At 43.7% G+C, this 20,918-nt stretch overlaps 2 protein-coding genes across 5 annotated transcripts in view; one reads left to right on the top strand and one right to left on the bottom strand.

Moving 5' to 3' along the window:
• LOC118375417 (secretory carrier-associated membrane protein 5) overlaps positions 1–20,918 on the top strand; it is a 37,622-nt gene that overhangs the window by 3,185 nt on the left and 13,519 nt on the right. Inside the window, exon 1 of one of the 2 annotated variants that reach the window (XM_035761971.2) lies at positions 14,806–14,828. The exons of the other annotated variant lie outside the window; for it this stretch is intronic. The gene's annotated coding sequence lies outside the window, so the exon portion shown is untranslated. Of the gene's footprint in view, positions 1–14,805; positions 14,829–20,918 lie in introns of those variants that run through there. 2 annotated transcript variants of the gene reach the window in all.
• LOC118375416 (protein mono-ADP-ribosyltransferase PARP16-like) lies at positions 8,297–16,562 on the bottom strand. Of its 3 annotated transcripts, none has more exons than XM_052466685.1 (7): positions 16,022–16,562; positions 15,132–15,331; positions 14,647–14,784; positions 14,345–14,551; positions 13,914–14,085; positions 11,093–11,237; positions 8,297–10,168 (listed from the first exon to the last, which is right to left on the bottom strand). In XM_052466685.1, the coding sequence occupies exons 2-7, from the start codon at positions 15,321–15,323 to the stop codon at positions 10,033–10,035; spliced, it is 990 nt and encodes a 329-aa protein (XP_052322645.1). In that variant the 5' UTR covers positions 15,324–15,331; positions 16,022–16,562; the 3' UTR covers positions 8,297–10,032. The 3 variants fall into 3 exon arrangements, with proteins under 3 accessions (XP_052322645.1, XP_052322644.1, XP_052322646.1); XM_052466684.1 differs by lacking the exon at positions 16,022–16,562 and adding an exon at positions 15,441–15,468; XM_052466686.1 differs by lacking the exon at positions 16,022–16,562 and adding an exon at positions 15,441–15,474 and having other exon boundaries at positions 10,019–10,168; positions 13,927–14,085.

Genomic DNA, 20,918 nt, shown 5'->3' with positions numbered 1-20,918 from the left:
TGTTGCAGTTCTTAGGGATAATAAAGTACTGTAGGTAATGGATCACATACTACGCAACATATATACAATTATTGATGAGACTGAGTTAAGATTAACCCAGGTTACTGTTAGATAAAATACAGTGGACTCCCGAAAGAGAGATTTCATTAGTACAGAAAACATATGCTATGTTTAGCAGCGTTTTGGCCTTATCTAATCATTTGAAGGTTTGTCTTCAAATAGTAAAAAGATTACAAGAATATATGGCATCTGTTGTGACCCAGGGTCATTGAGAGTATCGGGTTAATTAAGTTGAACTATATAATTATCTACATAAAAATGTTAAGTTCTATAAAATGCATTAGTGTAAACAGTGAGACAGTCAGTCAATATTTAGACCATATCTGGTACTGTCAGTATTAGCTGTGGCAACAGGAAGCAGATGCGGAGCGAAAAAGGCCGGTTTTAAACCACAGCCATTAAAAGCAGCAGTTAAGAGGAAGTTAAACATAGACATAACTACATTGAAAGAGCTGAGACAGATAGTGGCCCATGTGCAAATGTATTAGGTCAGTTAGACACTGACACAGGAGTAGGGGAATGGGACTTTAATAAATAATGCAAAGAGTGGACACCTAAAATTTCAGGATGGACTTTAAAAAATAAATGAAAATAATAAACCACTTGCGGATAAATATGCTACAAGGTGAAGAAAATCTCCTCAGTTTATTGGACGCTAAATAACTAAGTAAGGGGAGTCATAAATATGAACCATTTTTTGGTTCCAGACCAAATAGAGAGAGTCAGAACACACAGAGGCAGTAATAGCAGCCCTAGACAGACTCAACAGGGCAGGCATGAAACTGAACTTGACAAAGAGCCAAATAGGTCGAGAGGAAGTGAACTTTCTCGGTTTCACTATAGGCACTGGAATCACCGCAAGCCAAAATGTATTTGAAAAAGTAGCAGAGCTCAGCAAGCCACAAACAGTGAATGAGATGCAGAAATGCCTAGGTAAACTAGTGTATATTAGAGACCACATACCGGGCTATAGCAGAGTAGCTAAGCATTGCTATAGAGGCATAACTAGAGAAGATCACCAAAGAGACATGTCACACAAAGAATATGGTAGACAACCCATTAATTGGGACAAAAAGATGGAAGAATCATGGGAGAACTTGAAAGTGATGGCCTTGGAGGCTCAGGAGAATGAGCCCAGAGATCCGACACTACCGCTCTGGCTATGCCTTAAACTAGAAGGGCTAGAGGTGGAAAGAGACGGTTACATTTGGATATCAAACGAACTCTCTCCCAAAACAATCAAATGTTACAGCAAACAGTTGAAGGGGCCCATCATGAAGTACTCCAGTGCAGGGGCTAAAATGGCCCTGCTAGAGTTATACTGGAACAAAATAGTGTCCCTTGCCCAAGGACAGGCCATAATCATAAAAGACACAGAACTAAATGAGCTATGGGCCACTAACCATACTAAAAAAATGGTAGGTATTACAACCACCACTTGGGATAAGTGGAGGAACGTACATGCCACCAAAGGAGTTATGTTCATCAGTGACCAAGGATGGGACACTGATGAACCAGGACCAGGACCTACAACAGTCAAGGTGAAATCAAAGGAGGGTAAACCTAGGGACATAGTAGTGTTCACGGATGGAAGTGAGAAAACAGGAATAACCAAGTGGGGTTTTATTGTAAAAAACAAAGCCACTGGCGAAACTCATAAAAAAAGGAAACAAGAAATAGCAGGCACTGCCCAGAAAGCAGAAGTCATGGCCATAATGGAAGCACTGCTACACTGTTCCACATCCAATCTAAAGAGAATAGAACTGGTTACAGACAGTTACTACAGTGCCCAGGCCATGACTTCTGACAAAAAGATATGGCAGAACAATGGTTACAGAAGTGCTAATAACGAAACACTTCAGCACAAAGGAGAGGGGAGAAAGATCCATGAGTTAATGGATTGAATGGATATTGTTGTCAGTCACCAAAAAGCCCACACAGTAGATGGGGGAGGAAAGGAAGCTGACTTCAATCAACAAGGCAACAGGGAAGTAGATGAACTAGTCCAGATGGGCAGAATAATTCTCTACAAAACTTTAGCAGACTAACTCAAGGCGTTACACATAGATTGGGGACATCTAGGTCCCAAAATCTTTATGAAGTGTCTTAGACAGGACCAGATTGAATTTGACCCAGTAGAGGCCAAACTGGTGTGCCAGCAGTGCATTACCTGTCAAGAGCAAAAGCCTAGTAATCTAGGAAGAGTGTCTGATCAACACATCAAAACATGCACGCCCTGGAGTCAAATAGCATTAGAGACTATGGGTCCCATGAAAAGTGCTACGGTACTGGGACATAGGTATGCTATAGTAGCGGTGTGCATGGCAACGGGCTACACAATGGTACACACAGCGAAAACATGCAATGCTCTGCCTGTGTTGACAATGCTTAACCTTTTGACTTTGACCCTAGGACGGTTTCAATCGATCAGGACTGACGAAGGACGTCAGTATAAAAACAAAAAGGTAGAGGAATGGTGCACCCAGAGGAGAGTAAAGCACACTTTCTCACCTCCCTACACACCTCAAGCAAATGGGTGTGCAGAGAGGACCATTGGCAAACTCAAAACAACTTTGGGGTTGTGGAGAGCGGACAAAGATTGGGGACCAAAGCTAGTGCAAGCATACATAGAGTTAAGTAGCACCCCAACCAGTTCAGGGCCTAGTCCAAGAGAGTTAATGGGATTACCAGGACAAAATAGTACGGTGGATATTCCTAATCCCCAGTCTACCCCTCTACCTTGTGTTTTAAAGGTAGGAGACTGGATCAGGATTAGAAAAAATCCAGCGGCAGACAACAGTGACCTGGTAATACCAAAGAAATACGGTAAAAAACATATTATTGAGGAAATAATAATCGCTAATACTTCTTGTGGAAGAACAGTTGACATAGCACAACTTAGGAAAGTATTTCCTCTGCAATAGTACCAGACTGGAAATACCTCCTAGAGTGCAGAGCAGGCCTCCAAGTCAGGAGGAGTCCAAACACCATTTTAGGGCCTCAAAGGAGGGAGCACAGGAAGAGTAGTCCGGGAAAGAAGCGTTCCGACAGGTCTACCTGGCTCAAGCAGACTGAAGTGTGTCCCTTGTGACGTATGCAATGAGCCCACTGGCGATATGCAATACGAAGGGCCCGCTGAGCTGAGCATCAGGCAACTAGAGATGTGCTCTGATGGAGAGTATAGGTGCAGGTATGGAAGAGTTCAGACGTGTGGCAGGTGCAACTGCAACACCATGTCCAACTGTGCACTGGACATAAGGACCATTAATGGTTCCTGGGACCTCAGAGGGTGTCAGTGTGCCTGGGATAGATATGGAAACATATCAGACAAAGATTACCTGGAATGTCGCAGACAGAGGGTCACAGAGGTCAAACTAACCAGAAGTGCCCTCTTAACCCCAGTTAGAATAGAAGCACCACTCTGGCCAATTCCCACTGGAACTGCAGGTCCAGACCCAGCTCTAACAGGTCAAAGGTTCCAATTTAACTCCAGCTATGAGTATCTGAGAGACAGGGACCTTGGAGAGGGACCTAGTGATGGATATGGGATAGACAGAGTCAACAGACAGGCCTGGATGGAAACGGGACAAGGTGAATGGATCCTAGTAGACCCTAGTGTAGCCTGGGATGGAGTGCTTCTGGAGTCCACAGGTTGGGACCAGGTGGACAAATATCCCCTAGACAACAACCAACAAACATCCTGGATGGATGAGAAGGTGTTGGTGGGAAGGTCAGTGCAGGCCAGTTAGAGAGCTACACTGGGGCAGAGCAATGGAAAAGGAACAAATGTTCACCTTCATCACCCCCATGACTGGAGGAAATGATGTCCCTCCCCATGATGGAGATGGCAGGAGAAGGTACAGGTTAGGCCTAGGATGGCAGCTGTACTTAGCCCAGGACCCCGTGTATAAAACTGAAGGAGTCTACTCTTGTCACAAGTACATATGTAGAGATAGTGCTGCTGGAGAGGGAAAAGGTAAACAAAAGGCAGCACTCAAAAGAGAATATAGCCCACCTAAGAAATCATTCCTTGCTAGGGTGAAACTGGCATTTTGATCAGACCCTGGAGAGGGCCTATCCAAACCCAGAAACCCAATAGTTAAAAAATAAACTAAAAGATGCTCTCCCTCTTATATTTCACTGGAAATATGAAGTTGGGGGAGTACAGAACAAAGCATAGGGAATGTAAGACAGGATGATGCTGGTGGGTCAGTATGTTTTAATTATAGTTGGCGTCCCCAGCGCCACCATATCAGGATTGTATTTGGGCCTAAAATACGATCAAGAAAATGTAGAAATGGGAAAAGTAATATACCTAAAGAAACAGGAAGAGTAAAATACCTAAAGAAACAGGAAGAGTAAAATACCTAAAGAAACAGGAAGAGTAAAATACCTAGAGCAACAAAAAATGTGAAAGTGACTTAATCACATTTAGAACAAACACAAAGAAATGGGGCATCCAGGTACAATGTGACACAGCCAATGAAACTGAGTGTCCAGGTTTCCCCAATGTAAAGCTAAAAAGCAGAACTAATTACACTAAGTGGAACAACAGCCTAGGTGAAAATGTCACAATAATGGCAGCGTTAGGGTATGCAAAAAAATGAGGCATGCCGATAGCCAAAGTGTTCAAGAGAATTTGGAAAGGGCTGTTTAAACTACTGGTCAAAATAAGTAAACTGGCCCTAACAATTACCTGGTCAATCTTCAAGGGGATCAGATGGTTGTTAAAAGGACTGATCATCTGGAGCTTGGTATATGAGAGAGTGCATCCTCCTAGAAGACAGGGACCAGCAGTTCCTGTTGAACAGGATGTACTGCTCATGACCCCGAGAGGAACGGATGTGACCCAAGTTTAAGGGGCAAAAAGTGACTACATAAGTGAACCCTGAACAACTCAGGTCACGACACCTTCCTGATCAGAGATAAAGAATCATCCTGCTCTCAACACAACGTAAATAAACCACCAGAATCTTTAGGCAGTGAAACTTAAAGATATCCTCTACCATGACTTCCAACGAAACTGACCATGACACCTCGGCTGAGGCATGCAGTCCCTTCACTGACCAGGTATGGGAAAACAGCTGTTGTCAAATATTAGTTCTCGTAGTTTTTGGGAAAATAGGCATAATAATGGCTTAGTAACTTGGGTTGCTCTATTTATCAATTCATTAGTGGCCATTAACTAGGGTTAACAATGGGACAAAAAATAATGCTGTCCGTTGTACCGATAATACTAATCCAGAGAATGTACACAATATTAGCAAAATGTTATTTGGTCTGTCTATGCTTAGAAGCCTTAGCTGCATCTATGACTGTAGTAAGTAAACTAGGTGCAATAGAGAAGAACGGAACAGACGGTAAAATGGAACCTGTGTGTGCTACCATAATTGGAATACACTATGTGGCCCGGATCATTGAAGCAGGCCCAGTTGGCATGCTATGTGTCCAAATAGTCAAATTAATGAGAAAACTAAAACCAAAAGATCAGCGGAACACAGTCTTAAAGGCCGTCCCACTGGTCCTCTGGGTAACTGTCCTATTGATCCTAAGTTGCGTGTTATAACCATAGTGGTGGTAATAACCATGTGGAAGCAGCCTTAGGGTGTTATAACCATAGTGGTGGTAATAACCATGTGGAAACAGCCTTAGGGTGTTATAACCATAGTGGTGGTAATAACCATGTGGAAGCAGCCTTAGGGTGTTATAACCATGTGGAAACAGCCTTAGGGTGTTATAACCATAGTGGTGGTAATAACCATGTGGAAACAGCCTTAGGGTGTTATAACCATAGTGGTGGTAATAACCATGTGGAAACAGCCTTAGGGTGTTATAACCATAGTGGTGGTAATAACCATGTGGAAACAGCCTTAGGGTGTTATAACCATAGTGGTGGTAATAACCATGTGGAAACAGCCTTAGGGTGTTATAACCATAGTGGTGGTAATAACCATGTGGAAACAGCCTTAGGGTGTTATAACCATAGTGGTGGTAATAACCATGTGGAAACAGCCTTAGGGTGTTATAACCATAGTGGTGGTAATAACCATGTGGAAACAGCCTTAGGGTGTTATAACCATAGTGGTGGTAATAACCATGTGGAAACAGCCTTAGGGTGTTATAACCATAGTGGTGGTAATAACCATGTGGAAACAGCCTTAGGGTGTTATAACCATAGTGGTGGTAATAACCATGTGGAAACAGCCTTAGGGTGTTATAACCATAGTGGTGGTAATAACCATGTGGAAACAGCCTTAGGGTGTTATAACCATAGTGGTGGTAATAACCATGTGGAAGCAGCCTTAGGGTGTTATAACCATAGTGGTGGTAATAACCATGTGGAAGCAGCCTTAGGGTGTTATAACCATAGTGGTGGTAATAACCATGTGGAAGCAGCCTTAGGGTGTTATAACCATAGTGGTGGTAATAACCATGTGGAAGGGTGTTATAACCAGCCTTAGGGTGTTATAACCATAGTGGTGGTAATAACCATGTGGAAGCAGCCTTAGGGTGTTATAACCATAGTGGTGGTAATAACCATGTGGAAGCAGCCTTAGGGTGTTATAACCATAGTGGTGGTAATAACCCATAGTTATAACCATAGTGGTGGTAATAACCATGTGGAAGCAGCCTTAGGGTGTTATAACCATAGTGGTGGTAATAACCATGTGGAAGCAGCCTTAGGGTGTTATAACCATAGTGGTGGTAATAACCATGTGGAAGCAGCCTTAGGGTGTTATAACCATAGTGGTGGTAATAACCATGTGGAAGCAGCCTTAGGGTGTTATAACCATAGTGGTGGTAATAACCATGTGGAAACAGCCTTAGGGTGTTATAACCATAGTGGTGGTAATAACTAATATATATAATATAATAATAATATGCCATTTAGCAGACGCTTTTATCCAAAGCGACTTACAGTCATGTGTGCATACAGTCTACGTATGGGTGGTCCCGGGAATCGAACCCACTACCCTGGCGTTACAAGCGCCATGCTCTACCAACTGAGCTACAGAAGGACCGTGAAAACAGCCTTGGGGTGTTATAACCATGTGGAAACAGCCTTGGGGTGTTATAACCATGTGGAAACAGCCTTGGGGTGTTATAACCATGTGGAAACAGCCTTGGGGTGTTATAAACATGTGGAAACAGCCTTGGGGTGTTATAACCATGTGGAAACAGCCTTGGGGTGTTATAACCATGTGGAAACAGCCTTGGCATGTTATAACCATGTGGAAACAGCCTTGGGGTGTTATAAACATGTGGAAACAGCCTTGGGGTGTTATAACCATGTGGAAACAGCCTTGGGGTGTTATAACCATGTGGAAACAGCCTTGGCGTGTTATAACCATAGTGGTGGTAATAACCATGTGGAAGCAGCCTTAGGGTGTTATAACCATAGTGGTGGTAATAACCATGTGGAAGCAGCCTTGGGGTGTTATAACCATAGTGGTGGTAATAACCATGTGGAAGCAGCCTTGGGGTGTTATAACCATGTGGAAACAGCCTTGGCGTGTTATAACCATGTGGAAACAGCCTTGGCGTGTTATAACCATGTGGAAACAGCCTTGGCATGTTATAACCATGTGGAAACAGCCTTGGCGTGTTATAACCATGTGGAAACAGCCTTGGCGTGTTATAACCATGTGGAAACAGCCTTGGCGTGTTATAACCATGTGGAAACAGCCTTGGGGTGTTATAACCATGTGGAAACAGCCTTGGCGTGTTATAACCATAGTGGTGGTAATAACCATGTGGAAGCAGCCTTAGGGTGTTATAACCATAGTGGTGGTAATAACCATGTGGAAGCAGCCTTGGGGTGTTATAACCATAGTGGTGGTAATAACCATGTGGAAGCAGCCTTGGGGTGTTATAACCATGTGGAAACAGCCTTGGCGTGTTATAACCATGTGGAAACAGCCTTGGCATGTTATAACCATGTGGAAACAGCCTTGGCGTGTTATAACCATGTGGAAACAGCCTTGGCGTGTTATAACCATGTGGAAACAGCCTTGGCGTGTTATAACCATAGTGGTGGTAATAACCATGTGGAAGCAGCCTTAGGGTGTTATAACCATAGTGGTGGTAATAACCATGTGGAAGCAGCCTTGGGGTGTTATAACCATGTGGAAACAGCCTTGGCGTGTTATAACCAGTGGTGGTAATTAGAGGTCGACCGATTATGATCTTTAACGCAGATACTGATTATTGGGAGGACCAAAAAACCCGATACAGATTAAATCGGACAATTTTTATTTACTTGTAATAATGACAATTACAGCAATACTGAATGAACAATTATTTTAACTTAATATAATACATCAATAAAATCAATTTAGTCTCAAAATAAATAATGAAACATGTTCAATTTGGTTTAAATAATGCAAAAACAAAGTGTTGGAGAAGTAAAAGTGCAATAGCTAACGTTTCAGTTCCTTGCTCAGAACATGAGAACATATGAAAGCTGGTGGTTCCTTTTAACATGAGTCTTCAATATTCCAAGGTAAGAAGTTTTAGGTTGTAGTTATAGGAATTATAGGACGATTTCCCTCTATACCATTTGTATTTCATTTACCTTTGACTATTGGATGTTCTAATAGGCACTTTAGTATTGCCAGTGTAACAGTATAGCTTCCGTCCCCCTCTTCGCCCCTACCTGGGCTCGACCCAGGAACACAACGACAACAGCCACCCTCGAGGCAGCGTTACCCATGCAGAGCAAGTCTCAGAGCGAGTGACGTTTGAAAAGCTATTAGCATGCGCTAACTAGCTAGCCATTTCACTTCGGTTACACCAGCCTCGTCTCGGGAGTTGATAGGTTTGAAGTCATAAACAGCACAATGCTTGACTCACAACGAAGAGCTGCTGGCAAAACGCACAGAAGTGCTGTTTGAATTAATGTTTACGCACCTGCTTCTGCCTACCACCACTCAGTCAGATACTTGTATGCTGTCAAGATTATACACAACGCAGGACACGCTAGATAATATCTAGTAATATCATCAACCATGTGTAGTAAACTAGTGATTATGAATGATTGTTTTTTATAAGATAAGTTTAATGGTAGCTAGCAACTTACCTTGGCTTACTGCATTCTTGTAAAAGGCAGGCTGCTCGGAGTGCAACAAGAGGCAGGTCGTTATTGCGTTGGACTAGTTAACTGTAAGGTTGCAAGAATGGATCCCCCGAGCTGACAAGGTGAAAATCTGTCGTTCTGCCCTGAACGAGGCAGTTAACCCACCGTTCCTAGGCCGTCATTGAAAATAAGATTGTGTTCTTAACTTACATTTACATTTAAGTCATTTAGCAGACGCTCTTATCCAGAGCGACTTACAAATTGGTGCATACACCTTATGACATTAACTGACTTGCCTTGTTAAATAAAGGTGTAAAAAATAATAATAATTCAAACAAAATTGGTGTCCAAAAATACAGATTTACGATTGTTATGGAAACTTGAAATCGTCCCTAATTAAATCGGCCATTCCGATTTAAATCGGTCGACCTCGTGGTAATAACCACCTATACTGTACATACAAAGAGGTGGAAGACAGGAAAGAGATTAAAGGGAAATAGTGTATAATATTGATGTCCTATTTGCCCATCTGTCTGATTGTCTCTCTGTCGGTGTCTCTCTGTTATGGAAGGCACTATGAATGACAAGAATGGTCCATGTATATATGAACTATTCCTTCTCATAAGAAACGGTTTGAATATTCAGAGATGGGAAGAGCAGTGTCAAGTTCAACAAGTCCTTAATGTCAGCCCTAAGGATGGAAAAGAGAAACAATTTCCCCAGGAAACACTGGGGGTATAAGCCTATAGAGAGCCTCAGGCTGGACCAACCGGGGCTGCAGTAGGAAAGCACCAGAGACTCGTGTGATTGCAACAGAAGACCATGTCCTGTGATTAGTGAGGTCCGGTGATTTCATTGTGACGTCACCAGAAGAGTGTGATCCTGCGATTGTGACGTCACCGGAAAAGCCTGTTCCAGAAGGAGAGGAATGTGGTGGAGTTGAAGGCACCGATGAAGATGAGTAGCAGCAGATAGAGACTCATCATAATGGCAAAGTGATGTCTAACCAGCCATGACCTGCCCCGGGAATGTCTGGAAACAAATCAGAAAAATCACATTACAATCACGTCACACAAGTTATCTCTAAAAAAAGGTCTAAAAAAAAAAAAAAAAATCACAACAGAAGTCAAATGGTCCTATCCGAGAGAAAATCTAAAGCAGTGACAGAACTGTCATCCTGTTGAAATGTTTATCAGTTCTGCTAATGTACTGGCAACTCACCACAACACCAAGAGGGCAGCAAAGAGAATACAACTATCACCATACTGTCTACAGCCGATGCCTTCACAGGTCCGTTCCCAAATGGACTGGGGGTTTTCCCATCCGGATCCCATATGAATTAGATGTATTATTGGACCCTGCTGGTCATCTATTAACATCTTGGCCATGTGGTCCTTCTGTAGCTCAGTTGGTAGAGCATGGCGCTTGTAACGCCAGGGTAGTGGGTTCGATTCCCGGGACCACCCATACGTAGAATGTATGCACACATGACTGTAAGTCGCTTTGGATAAAAGCGTCTGCTAAATGGCATATATTATTATTATATTATGTTCTGTTATAATCTCTACCCGGCACAGCCAGAAGAGGACTGGCCACCCCACATAGCCTGGTTCCTCTCCAGGTTTCTTCCTAAGTTCTGGCCTTTCTGGGGAATTTTTCCTAGCCACCGTGCTTCTACACCTGCATTGCTTGCCGTTTTGGGTTTTAGGCTGGGTTTCTGTACAGCACTTTGAGATATCAGCTTGATTTTTTTTAAACATAGAAACCCGTTCCAAATGGACCAGAGGACCTAGTTGGATCCATACCCGGTCCGATCAGAGTTAGGGAAGCTGCAGCAATCTTCTCTGAGAGTCCACTAGCAGGTACTAACCTGGACAGGTGTCTTCTCTGAGAGTCCACTAGCAGGTACTAACCTGGACAGGTGTCTTCTCTGAGAGTACACTAGCAGGTACTAACCTGGACAGGTGTCTTCTCTGAGAGTACACTAGCAGGTATTTGACTCGGAGCAGCTGATTGTTGGTGACCACAAAGTACTTCTGAGGGACCTCTCCTCCTTCACTGTTCCTGGCTCTGGAGCGCTGACGGTCAATGGTCTCCGAGTCTGAAACCGGTTTAGGGAAATTATTACTGACATTTACTGGACTTTGAGAGGCAGCCATCGTTGACATGACATTGTTGCACGGTCCACGCATTTGTTATGAGGTCGATGTTGTGCACCTAAACTGGGATATGCTTAACACCCCGGCAGTCCTACAATCTAAGCTAGATGCCCTCAATCTCACACAAATCATCAAGGAACCCACCAGGTACAACCCTAACGCTGTAAGCAAGGGCACCCTCATAGACGTCATCCTGACCAACTGGCCCTCCAAATACACCTCCGCTGTCTTCAACCAGGATCTCAGCGACCACTGCCTCATTGCCTGTATCCGCTACGGTGCCGCAGTCAAACGACCACCCCTCATCACTGTCAAACGCTCCCTAAAACACTCCTGTGAGCAGGCCTTTCTAATCGACCTGGCCCGGGTATCCTGGAAGGACATTGACCTCATCCCGTCAGTTGAGGATGCCTGGTCATTCTTTAAAAGTAACTTCCTCACCATTTTAGATAAGCATGCTCCGTTCAAAAAATGCAGAACTAAGAACAGATACAGCCCTTGGTTCACTCCAGACCTGACTGCCCTCGACCAGCACAAAAACATCCTGTGGCGGACTGCAATAGCATCGAACAGTCCCCGCGATATGCAACTGTTCAGGGAAGTCAGGAAGCAATACAGCCAGTCAGTCAGGAAAGCTAAGGCCAGCTTCTTCAGGCAGAAGTCTGCATCCTGCATCCTCCAACTCCAAAAAGTTCTGGGGAAACTGTGAAGTCCATTGAGAACAAGAGCACCTCCTCCCAGCTGCCCACTGCACTGAGGCTAGGGAACACTGTCACCACCGACAAATCCATGATTATCGAAAACTTCAACAAGCATTTCTCAACGGCTGGCCATGCCTTCCGCCTGGCTACTCCAACCTCTGCCAACAGCTCCGGCCCCCCCGCAGCTCCTCGCCCAAGCCTCTCCAGGTTCTCCTTTACCCAAATCCAGATAACAGATGTTCTGAAAGAGCTGCAAAACCTGGACCCGTATAAATCAGCTGGGCTTGACAATCTGGACCCTCTATTTCTGAAACTATCCGCCGCCATTGTCGCAACCCCTATTACCAGCCTGTTCAACCTCTTTCATATCGTCTGAGATCCCCAAGGATTGGAAAGCTGCTGCAGTCATCCCTCTTCAAAGGGGGAGACACCCTGGACCCAAACTGTTACAGACCTATATCCATCCTGCCCTGCCTATCTAAGGTCTTCGAAAGCCAAGTCAACAAACAGGTCACTGACCATCTCGAATCCCACCGTACCTTCTCCGCTCTGGTTTCCGAGCCGGTCACGGGTGCACCTCAGCCACACTCAAGGTACTAAACGACATCATAACCGCCATCGATAAAAGACAGTACTGTGCAGCAGTCTTCATCGACCTTGCCAAGGCTTTCGACTCTGTCAATCACCAGATTCTTATCGGCAGACTCAGTAGCCTCGGTTTTTCGGATGACTGCCTTGCCTGGTTCACCAATTACTTTGCAGACAGAGTTCAGTGTGTCAAACCGGAGGGCATGCTGTCCGGTCCTCTGGCAGTCTCTATGGGGGTGCCACAGGGTTCAATTCTCGGGCTGACTCTTTTCTCTGTATATATCAATGATGTTGGTCTTGCTGCGGGCGATTCCCTGATCCACCTCTACGCAGACGACACCATTCTATATACTTTCGGCCCGTCATTGGACACTGTGCTATTTAACCAAACGAGCTTCAATGCCATACAACACTCCTTCCGTGGCCTCCAACTGCTCTTAAACGCTAGTAAAACCAAATGCATGCTTTTCAACCGATCGCTGCCTGCACCCGCATGCCCGACTAGCATCACCACACTGGATGGTTCCGACCTTGAATATGTGGACAGCCTAGGTGTCTGGCTAGACTGCAAACTCTCCTTCCAGACCCATATCAAACATCTCCAATCGAAAATCAAATCAAGAGTCAGCTTTCTATTCCGCAACAAAGCCTCCTTCACTCACGCTGCCAAGCTTACCCTAGTAAAACTGACTATCCTACCGATCCTCGACTTCGGCGATGTCATCTACAAAATCGCTTCCAACACTCAGCAAACTGGATGCAGTTTATCACAGTGCCATCCGTTTTGTCACTAAAGCACCTTATACTACCCACCACTGCGACTTGTATACTCTAGTCGGCTGGCCCTCGCTACATATTCGTCGCCAGACCCACTGGCTCCAGGTCATCTACAAGGCCATGCTAGGTAAAGCTCCGCCTTATCTCAGTTCACTGGTCACGATGGCAACACCCATCTGTAGCATCTGATCATTTATCACTCCAGTGTTAATCTGCAATATTGTAATTATTCGCCTACCTCCTCATGCCTTTTGAAAACATTTTATATAGACTCCCCTTTTTTTCTACTGTGTTATTGACTTGTTTATTGTTTACTCCATGTGTAACTCGGTGTTGTCTGTTCACACTGCTATGCTTTATCTTGGCCAGGTCGCAGTTGCAAATGAGAACTTGTTCTCAACTAGCCTACCTGGTTAAATAAAGGTGAAATAAAAATAATAAAAAAAGAGGCAAACACCAAGAGAACTGTTATGGATAGAGGGGACTAGAGGAGACTCCGGGTGCCTAAGTAAATAAAGAGTGTTGTGTAAACGTTCTGGACAAAGCTCTGACCTTTCCTCTTCACCTGGCACTTAACGTCTGGGTGGTCGATGACCTCACACACGGCGACACAGCTTAGCAACGGTCCCAGGAGACTGTCACGCCAACCGTTGCCATGGGGACTGTAGAGGACCGCCATGCTGAGGTCACTGGTGAGGTAGGTGCCCTCTCCGAACAACGACGTCTGTCAAGAAATCACCCCCCCCCAAAAAAAACAAGTCTGTCAGAAATGCAAGTCCATTCCTTTTGTGTAGCTAATACTGGCTTTTGTCTAAACATAGCAATTATCTGTGGAATTATTCATCAACCAACCAAAAAAAAAAAAAATCATCAATCTGAAAATATATACTCAAGCAGGGCTACTGGGAACCCCAAAGAAATATAAGGACCATTACAGTCATCACAGGACTGGAAGCTGCCATCTTACTGTCACATTAACTGACCTTGTTGAGGTGGCAGTGTAGTCCGTTGTGGATGATAGAATGGAAGTTCTCCAGTCGGCTGCCGTGGAATGCATAGAAGAGGTCGCGTCCCGCCCGTGTCTTCTCAAACTTGGCGTTCATCTGGTCGCAGTACTCCAGCTCAAACAGGAAGTCTGGAACAGGCGTGGAGATCCCCTCACTCTCCGTCAGGTTACACAGCTTGGCATACTATTGGAGGGCAGAGAAGAAGGCAGTGGAAAGGACATCTGTCGAGTGCAGTGTGTATCCTGCACACTTTTCTTTTGAGATATTATTGCCTTTACCTCGTCTTTCTGTAGTGTTTTCACAGCGAAGCTCTTGGAGGAGAGAACCCAGTGTGTGAGGGCCAGATGATGGTCAGCTTCACCAGGTCTCAGTCTCACCAGCTCCCTCACACCAGGCAAACTGCTGACATCTGACAGCTGGGAAGGAACATGAGCAGTGTCAAGTTCATTAGGCACCAAATGTAAGAAAACTGACTGAAACAGAGGCACTAACTAGACTTAAGAAATAAGAAATGCTACATTTAATTTTTCACTGCAAAAGATTCTAAAACATTTTCTGTTGTATGCTCTAATGAACACGACCCAGACAATAACCAGTAGACTCAGCTATAACACAGAACAGGTGTAGGACAGGTGCACAGTGATGGTGAATAATATGCTTGACTTTTAGGCAGAGAGCCTGTACCTGAAGGTTTGAATTATAAGTCAAGCCTCATCTTTGATATGGAAAATATCAGTGTTTTCTGTCCTGTCCAATTCCTCACCAGCTCATCAAACTCCTTGGTGTCTCCGTCTCGGATGTATCTGGGGGGATAGGGTCTGAGAACTGAGTCCCGCTTGTAGTTCTGAGCAGCTGCCACAAACAGGCTGCATCTCAGATCAGCGGCTACTGGGTCCCTGTGAAGACAGGAACACACCAGCTCTCTGACTGTATCCGGTGGGAGTGGTGGCTGCATTCCCAACACTGTAGACACAGGAGATACGAGACATTGTGTTTCAGGTCTTAGGCTTGGGACACAACATCATAGACAGATAATATACAGGTTATTGATTGAGAGAACAGTGCTACTTACTGTATGAAACCATTCAAAATGTGCCTGTATCCTTCTAATCGGAAATGATTCAGAAAATGATTATTGACCTAGTTGTCTTGTTAACTTAATATAATAAAAGTATTTGGTGGTAAAGGTTGAGTGCAAATAGCATGAAAACTTTCACGCCAGCCACAGACTATAGTTAGTTAGCTAGTGATGTTTACATAGTTGTGCCCACATATGTCAACAAAAGCTGTTAGTTCATTACGACAATGTTAAAACAATCAAAACGCTTCGTTTGAAAAGACAACATTTTACTTTACAAACGTATCTTAGGCTTTCCCTTAAAAACCTTGGGTCAGGCAAAAACTCAATAACAAAGAGTGAAGACGAAAGAGTTAGCTAGCTAACGTTAGCTAACTAGATGAAACTAGGTAGCTAGATGAATAGCTACCGTTAGCTTAGCACAAGTTAATTAGCATTTCCGACGGACAGCAACAACAACAAAAATCTGTCTCAACAAACAATTCCAAACCATATGTATATACACTTGTCAACTAACAAGTAATAACTATTACTTTCCAGGAAAATTAAAAACACTGAGTACTAGAAAAACATACCTGACTGAGACACAAGTAGCCAAGCTAGCTATGCTGTGACTAGCCGTCACATATATACTTTTAAAGGAGATGGGAAACTCCATTGGACTCGTATTAACGCCCACTGTACGTAGTCAATGTGCCACGCGGTGGATTGTGGGTAAGAAATTCTCTGCTTCAATGGGAGTCAATTGGGCGCCAAGCACCAAAACCCATTACTTGCACGAATTGCGTGAACAAGAAGCAACACATTGCAACAACAAAATCCAACATTTAAGATACGTAACTTGTCCTCTGTAATGTCTTTTTGACTTTGAAATCGTCACATAACGTACTTCCGAATAAAATAGGCAAGTTTCTCGACTCATACTCTTACATTTTTTTATTTATTTTATTCGTAATACAAAAATCAACTTACATTGCTACATCAAACATGTCTAGCAAACAAAACACAGGTATTAACAATGCTCAAACATACAAAAAAATATAAATACAAATCAAATACAAAAAATAAACAATTTAAGTGCAATTATATTCACTCTGAAAATATCTTATTATAATGATTAATGAAGATGTTATTATTGTTGTTATTCACTAGGGGTTGTGTTCAAATAAGATAATTAAACTCAATCAGAAAAATTGGTAATTTTGGTATAGAATTTTGGATTTTTTGTTTGTGTATAAAGTATTTGGCAACAATAATTAAAAAATTAACAATAATTTCCGTGGTTTTGTTATCATTGCAATAGTAACATATTATATATTTTATGTTAAAATTATAGGCAGTGTTCATAAGTACTTTGCAAGGTTTTCCCAAAATTCTGACACAAATTTACATTCAAAGAATAAGGGAGACAGATTCTTCTTTTTCACAGAAAACGCAGATATCATCAATAGCCACAAATTTCAAAATCATAGAATTACTCTTTGACTTTTAGAATGGATTGCGTGACGCAACATGACAACGTGAACGCGATTGATCGACAGCCTGCTGGGCGGAGCGTTATTACTGTATATTTTTGCATCCCATTTCCGCTGGAATTCGTATCTCCTGCTTTTCTATTATCTCTGGCCGTACTTCCTCTAGTCAGAACCAGTGGCAGTAGCTAAACCGATTCCAATAGTGTGTAACTGCAGCCCATAATTCGGGGCGTTTCTGCACTCTTTTGAATGTGTGTCAAAAGGGAAATAAAAGTATTATCTGAGTTTTCACTCCCGCCTGCCCTCACAGTCGTTAACATACCTGCGGGAAAACAGTGCACGAAAAGGGGGGATAAGGACACTGTCTACCGGTCGCCCCCCCGCAAGCACACCAGACGGGAGGCTGGGGCGACACCATGTGATAACTACCTAGCTAGCGACATCGCTTGTTAGACCGTGTCTCCCCCGCTTCCTGCCGGTTGTGTACGGGAGAAAAACGTGCCAGATAGGAGTGCCAAAGGACCCAACATTTGATTAGTATTTTATGAAGAAAATGAGGAGTTTGTTCCTTTACATGGTGTGATGGCTGATACTATCAATATATTACACTTTTGTTAAGACGAATATGTTTTGGGGAACAGTTGATTGCCTCATCTTACAAGAATCACTGAGCATTGAAACAGCAACATGTTATTTCAGTCTCATGGCAAATGTGTAAAATAGCATGAAATTAGCTATTAAACTACATTTTTCTCTCTCTGCACCATGGCAAAAAAAAGCACACAAAAAAAAAACATTTTTATTTTGGGTTGTTGGAGTGTAAATCCCAATGGAAAAGTACCCTACAACAAAGTGCAAGGCAGCACAGGCACTAGGCTCTGAGGATAGCCCACTTTACTGTTGAGTCTGAGGCACAGTCCCTAGCTGTAGACTAGCTCAGTGGTAATGCAGAGTGGCATCTATCAGATCTGTAGGGGTTAATGACAAGGAATGACTGAACTGCAAATGGGTAGGTAGGCTCGAGTTGAGTGGTTAATCACGCAGAGGTGGTATTGGTGGAACAGTCCCACGTGTATTTTACAGGAAATGTGTCTGTTTTTGCATGGGCTGTTTCTTGAGATAGAGATTGTTGATATATATGATTGTTGATATTATCCATATCCATATTGAAATCATTCCATTTCCAAAGTATTATTTGGCAATATGTACATTGTTACGTCATGACAATCAAGTAATTGAAATATAATTGAGAGAGAGGTCGCAGTTGAAAATGAGAACGTGTTCTCAACTAGCCTACCTGGTTAAATAAAGGTGAAATTTAAAAAATTAAGAGAGTGGATGTCAGTTTATTGTGTGATCTGCTCAGAGGTCCAGATCTTTATGGTGGAATTGAGGACCATTCACTGCCAGGGCGGCAGCGTAGCCTAGTGGTTAGAGCGTTGGACTAGTAACCAGAAGGAAGAGCTGACAAAGTACAAATCTGTCGTTCTGCCCCTGAACAGGCCCACTGTTTCTAGGCCGTCATTGAAAATAAGAATATGTTCTTAACTGACTTGCCTGGTTAAATTAAGTTTAAAAAAAAAAATCTGCAGGAACCCCTCATTATATTCATATTGGTTACTTTTTTTACGCAGCCACTGCCTATTGGTGTCCTGGCTAGCTAGCTACCTGTGTTGCTTCATGTCGGCAGTTGGCATCCAACGTGTTATGGTCAGTGATGCGAACGTAGCAATTTTGTTGCTAGATTTAGCAACTTTTTTTCCAAACAGCACCTAGCAACAAATTGAGCTACTTTCAAAAATGTATTTGGAACTTTTAGCAACTTTTGAAATGTGACTCAAACGCTAAAATGCACGCATTTTCCCGCAAAATGATACAGACAACTATTTTCTGTCACACTCAGTCACAACACACAGTGCCTGGCTGCAAACGTGCATTGTGAGTGACGGCAGCAGCAGGTGCTTAGCTCGTGCACAGGCAGCAGCAATTTCAGCAAATTGCAAATCATTGTTGGCTGACTGCAGCAGCAGTAGTACGGGTTGGACAAGCCACAAACCCAATGAATATAGTTGGTCACGAATGTTTGAGCTTGAGCAGAACTTACAACATAATTCAACATGTCTCAATCAAATTGGAAAGAAAAGAGTGGAATTCTGTACCTGAACAAATGTCAAATCATATATTTTGCCGAGATGGCCAGTCAATTTGAGTAACGATATTATATATTCTACGTAATGACGCACTTTTACGTTATCACGCAAAGGACATCACAACAACTTTTAGCAACAAATCAGCCTGCCTCTAGCAACTTACCCTGCAAATGTGTTGGCAACACTGGTGATGGTGCATTATCGCCAATGCAATCCCTCATCCACTTACCCTCACCAGTCGGCAGTGGCTGCGTTTCAAACTCATCCAAGACACACCCTCGTCCACTTACCCTCACCAGTCGGCAGTGGCTGCGTTTCAAACTCATCCAAGACACACCCTCTTCCACTTACCCTCACCAGTCGGCAGTGGCTGCGTTTCAAACTCATCCAAGACACACCCTCTTCCACTTACCCTCACCAGTCGGCAGTGGCTGCGTTTCAAACTCATCCAAGACACACCCTCGTCCACTTACCCTCACCAGTCGGCAGTGGCTGCGTTTCAAACTCATCCAAGACACACCCTCGTCCACTTACCCTCACCAGTCGGCAGTGGCTGCGTTTCAAACTCATCCAAGACACACCCTCGTCCACTTACCCTCACCTTATGCCCTTGCCCTTGGGGGATCCTGGTTGCCATATTTGTCTTCGATCCTAATGATTAGCCAAGGGAAGTTTGCAACATAAGCACCTCAGCCCTCGTTTTTAATGGGTGTTTGCGAGTGTACAATTATGTTTACTTCGGGGCCTGAAAAGTCCCGTAATTCAAGTCGAGATTATTGTATATCCGCTAAGAAAAGTCAGCCGAAACGTAAAACCTCAACTTCAATATGGAGTCAACATACAAGTGGAAGTAAAAACTTCCTCACAGCTTTGATAAATCAAATCAAATGTATTTATAAAAGCCCTTCTTACATCAGCTGATGTATCAAAGTGTTGTACAGAAACCCAGCCTAAAACCCCAAACAGCAAGCAATGCAGGTGTAGAAGCACAGTGGCTAGGAAAAACTCCCTAGAAAAGGCCAAAACCTAGGAAGAAACCTAGAGTGGAACCAGGCTATGAGGGGTGGCCAGTCCTCTTCTGGCTGTGCCGGGTGGAGATTATTTTATATGCCATTTAGCAGACGCTTTTATCCAAAGCGACTTACAGTCATGTGTGCATACATTCTACGTATGGGTGGTCCCGGGAATCGAACCCACTACCCTGGCGTTACAAGCGCCATGCTCTACCAACTGAGCTACAGAAGGACCATAATAATTGGTTATTATAACAGAACATGGCCAAGATGTTCAAATGTTCATAAATGACCAGCATGGTCAAATAATAGTAATCACAGTGAATAGGTCAGGGTTCCATAGCCGCAGGCAGAACAGTTGAAACTGGAGCAGCAGCACGGCCAGGTGGACTGGGGACAACAAGGAGTCATCATGCTAGGTAGTCCTGAGGCATGGTCCTAGGGCTCAGGTCCTCCGAGAGAAAGAGAGAAAGAATTAGAGAGCGCATACTTAAATTCACACAGGACACCGGATAAGACAGGAGAAATACTCCAGATATAACAGACTGACCCTAGCCCCCCGACACAAACTACTGCAGCATAAATACTGGAGGCTGAGACCGGAGGGGTCAGGAGAACGGAGGGCCCCATCCGATGATACCCCCCGGACAGGGCCAAACAGGCTAGATATAACCCACTTTGCCAAAGCACAGCCCCCACACCACTAGAGGGACATCTTCAACCTCCAACTTACCATCCTGAGACAAGGCCGAGTATAGGGTATGGGCGAGGGGACGGTCTAAAGTTATACTGTTACATTGGTGCCGTGACCCGGATCACTGGTTGCTGCAGAAA

Source organism: Oncorhynchus keta, chromosome 17 (assembly GCF_023373465.1).
Source record: "Oncorhynchus keta strain PuntledgeMale-10-30-2019 chromosome 17, Oket_V2, whole genome shotgun sequence".
Lineage (NCBI taxonomy): Eukaryota > Metazoa > Chordata > Actinopteri > Salmoniformes > Salmonidae > Oncorhynchus > Oncorhynchus keta.
The sequence above is the reverse complement of the archived record's forward strand: the minus strand, read 5'-3'. Positions and strand labels throughout refer to the sequence as shown.

Excerpts from the sequence above, each read along its gene's own strand:
- LOC118375416 (XM_052466684.1), bottom strand. Across the intron at positions 14,552-14,646 it reads AAACACTACAGAAAGACGAG|TATGCCAAGCTGTGTAACCT; the intron begins GTAAAGGCAATA and ends GCCCTCCAATAG. Across the intron at positions 14,086-14,344 it reads TACACTGCCACCTCAACAAG|ACGTCGTTGTTCGGAGAGGG; the intron begins GTCAGTTAATGT and ends ATTTCTTGACAG.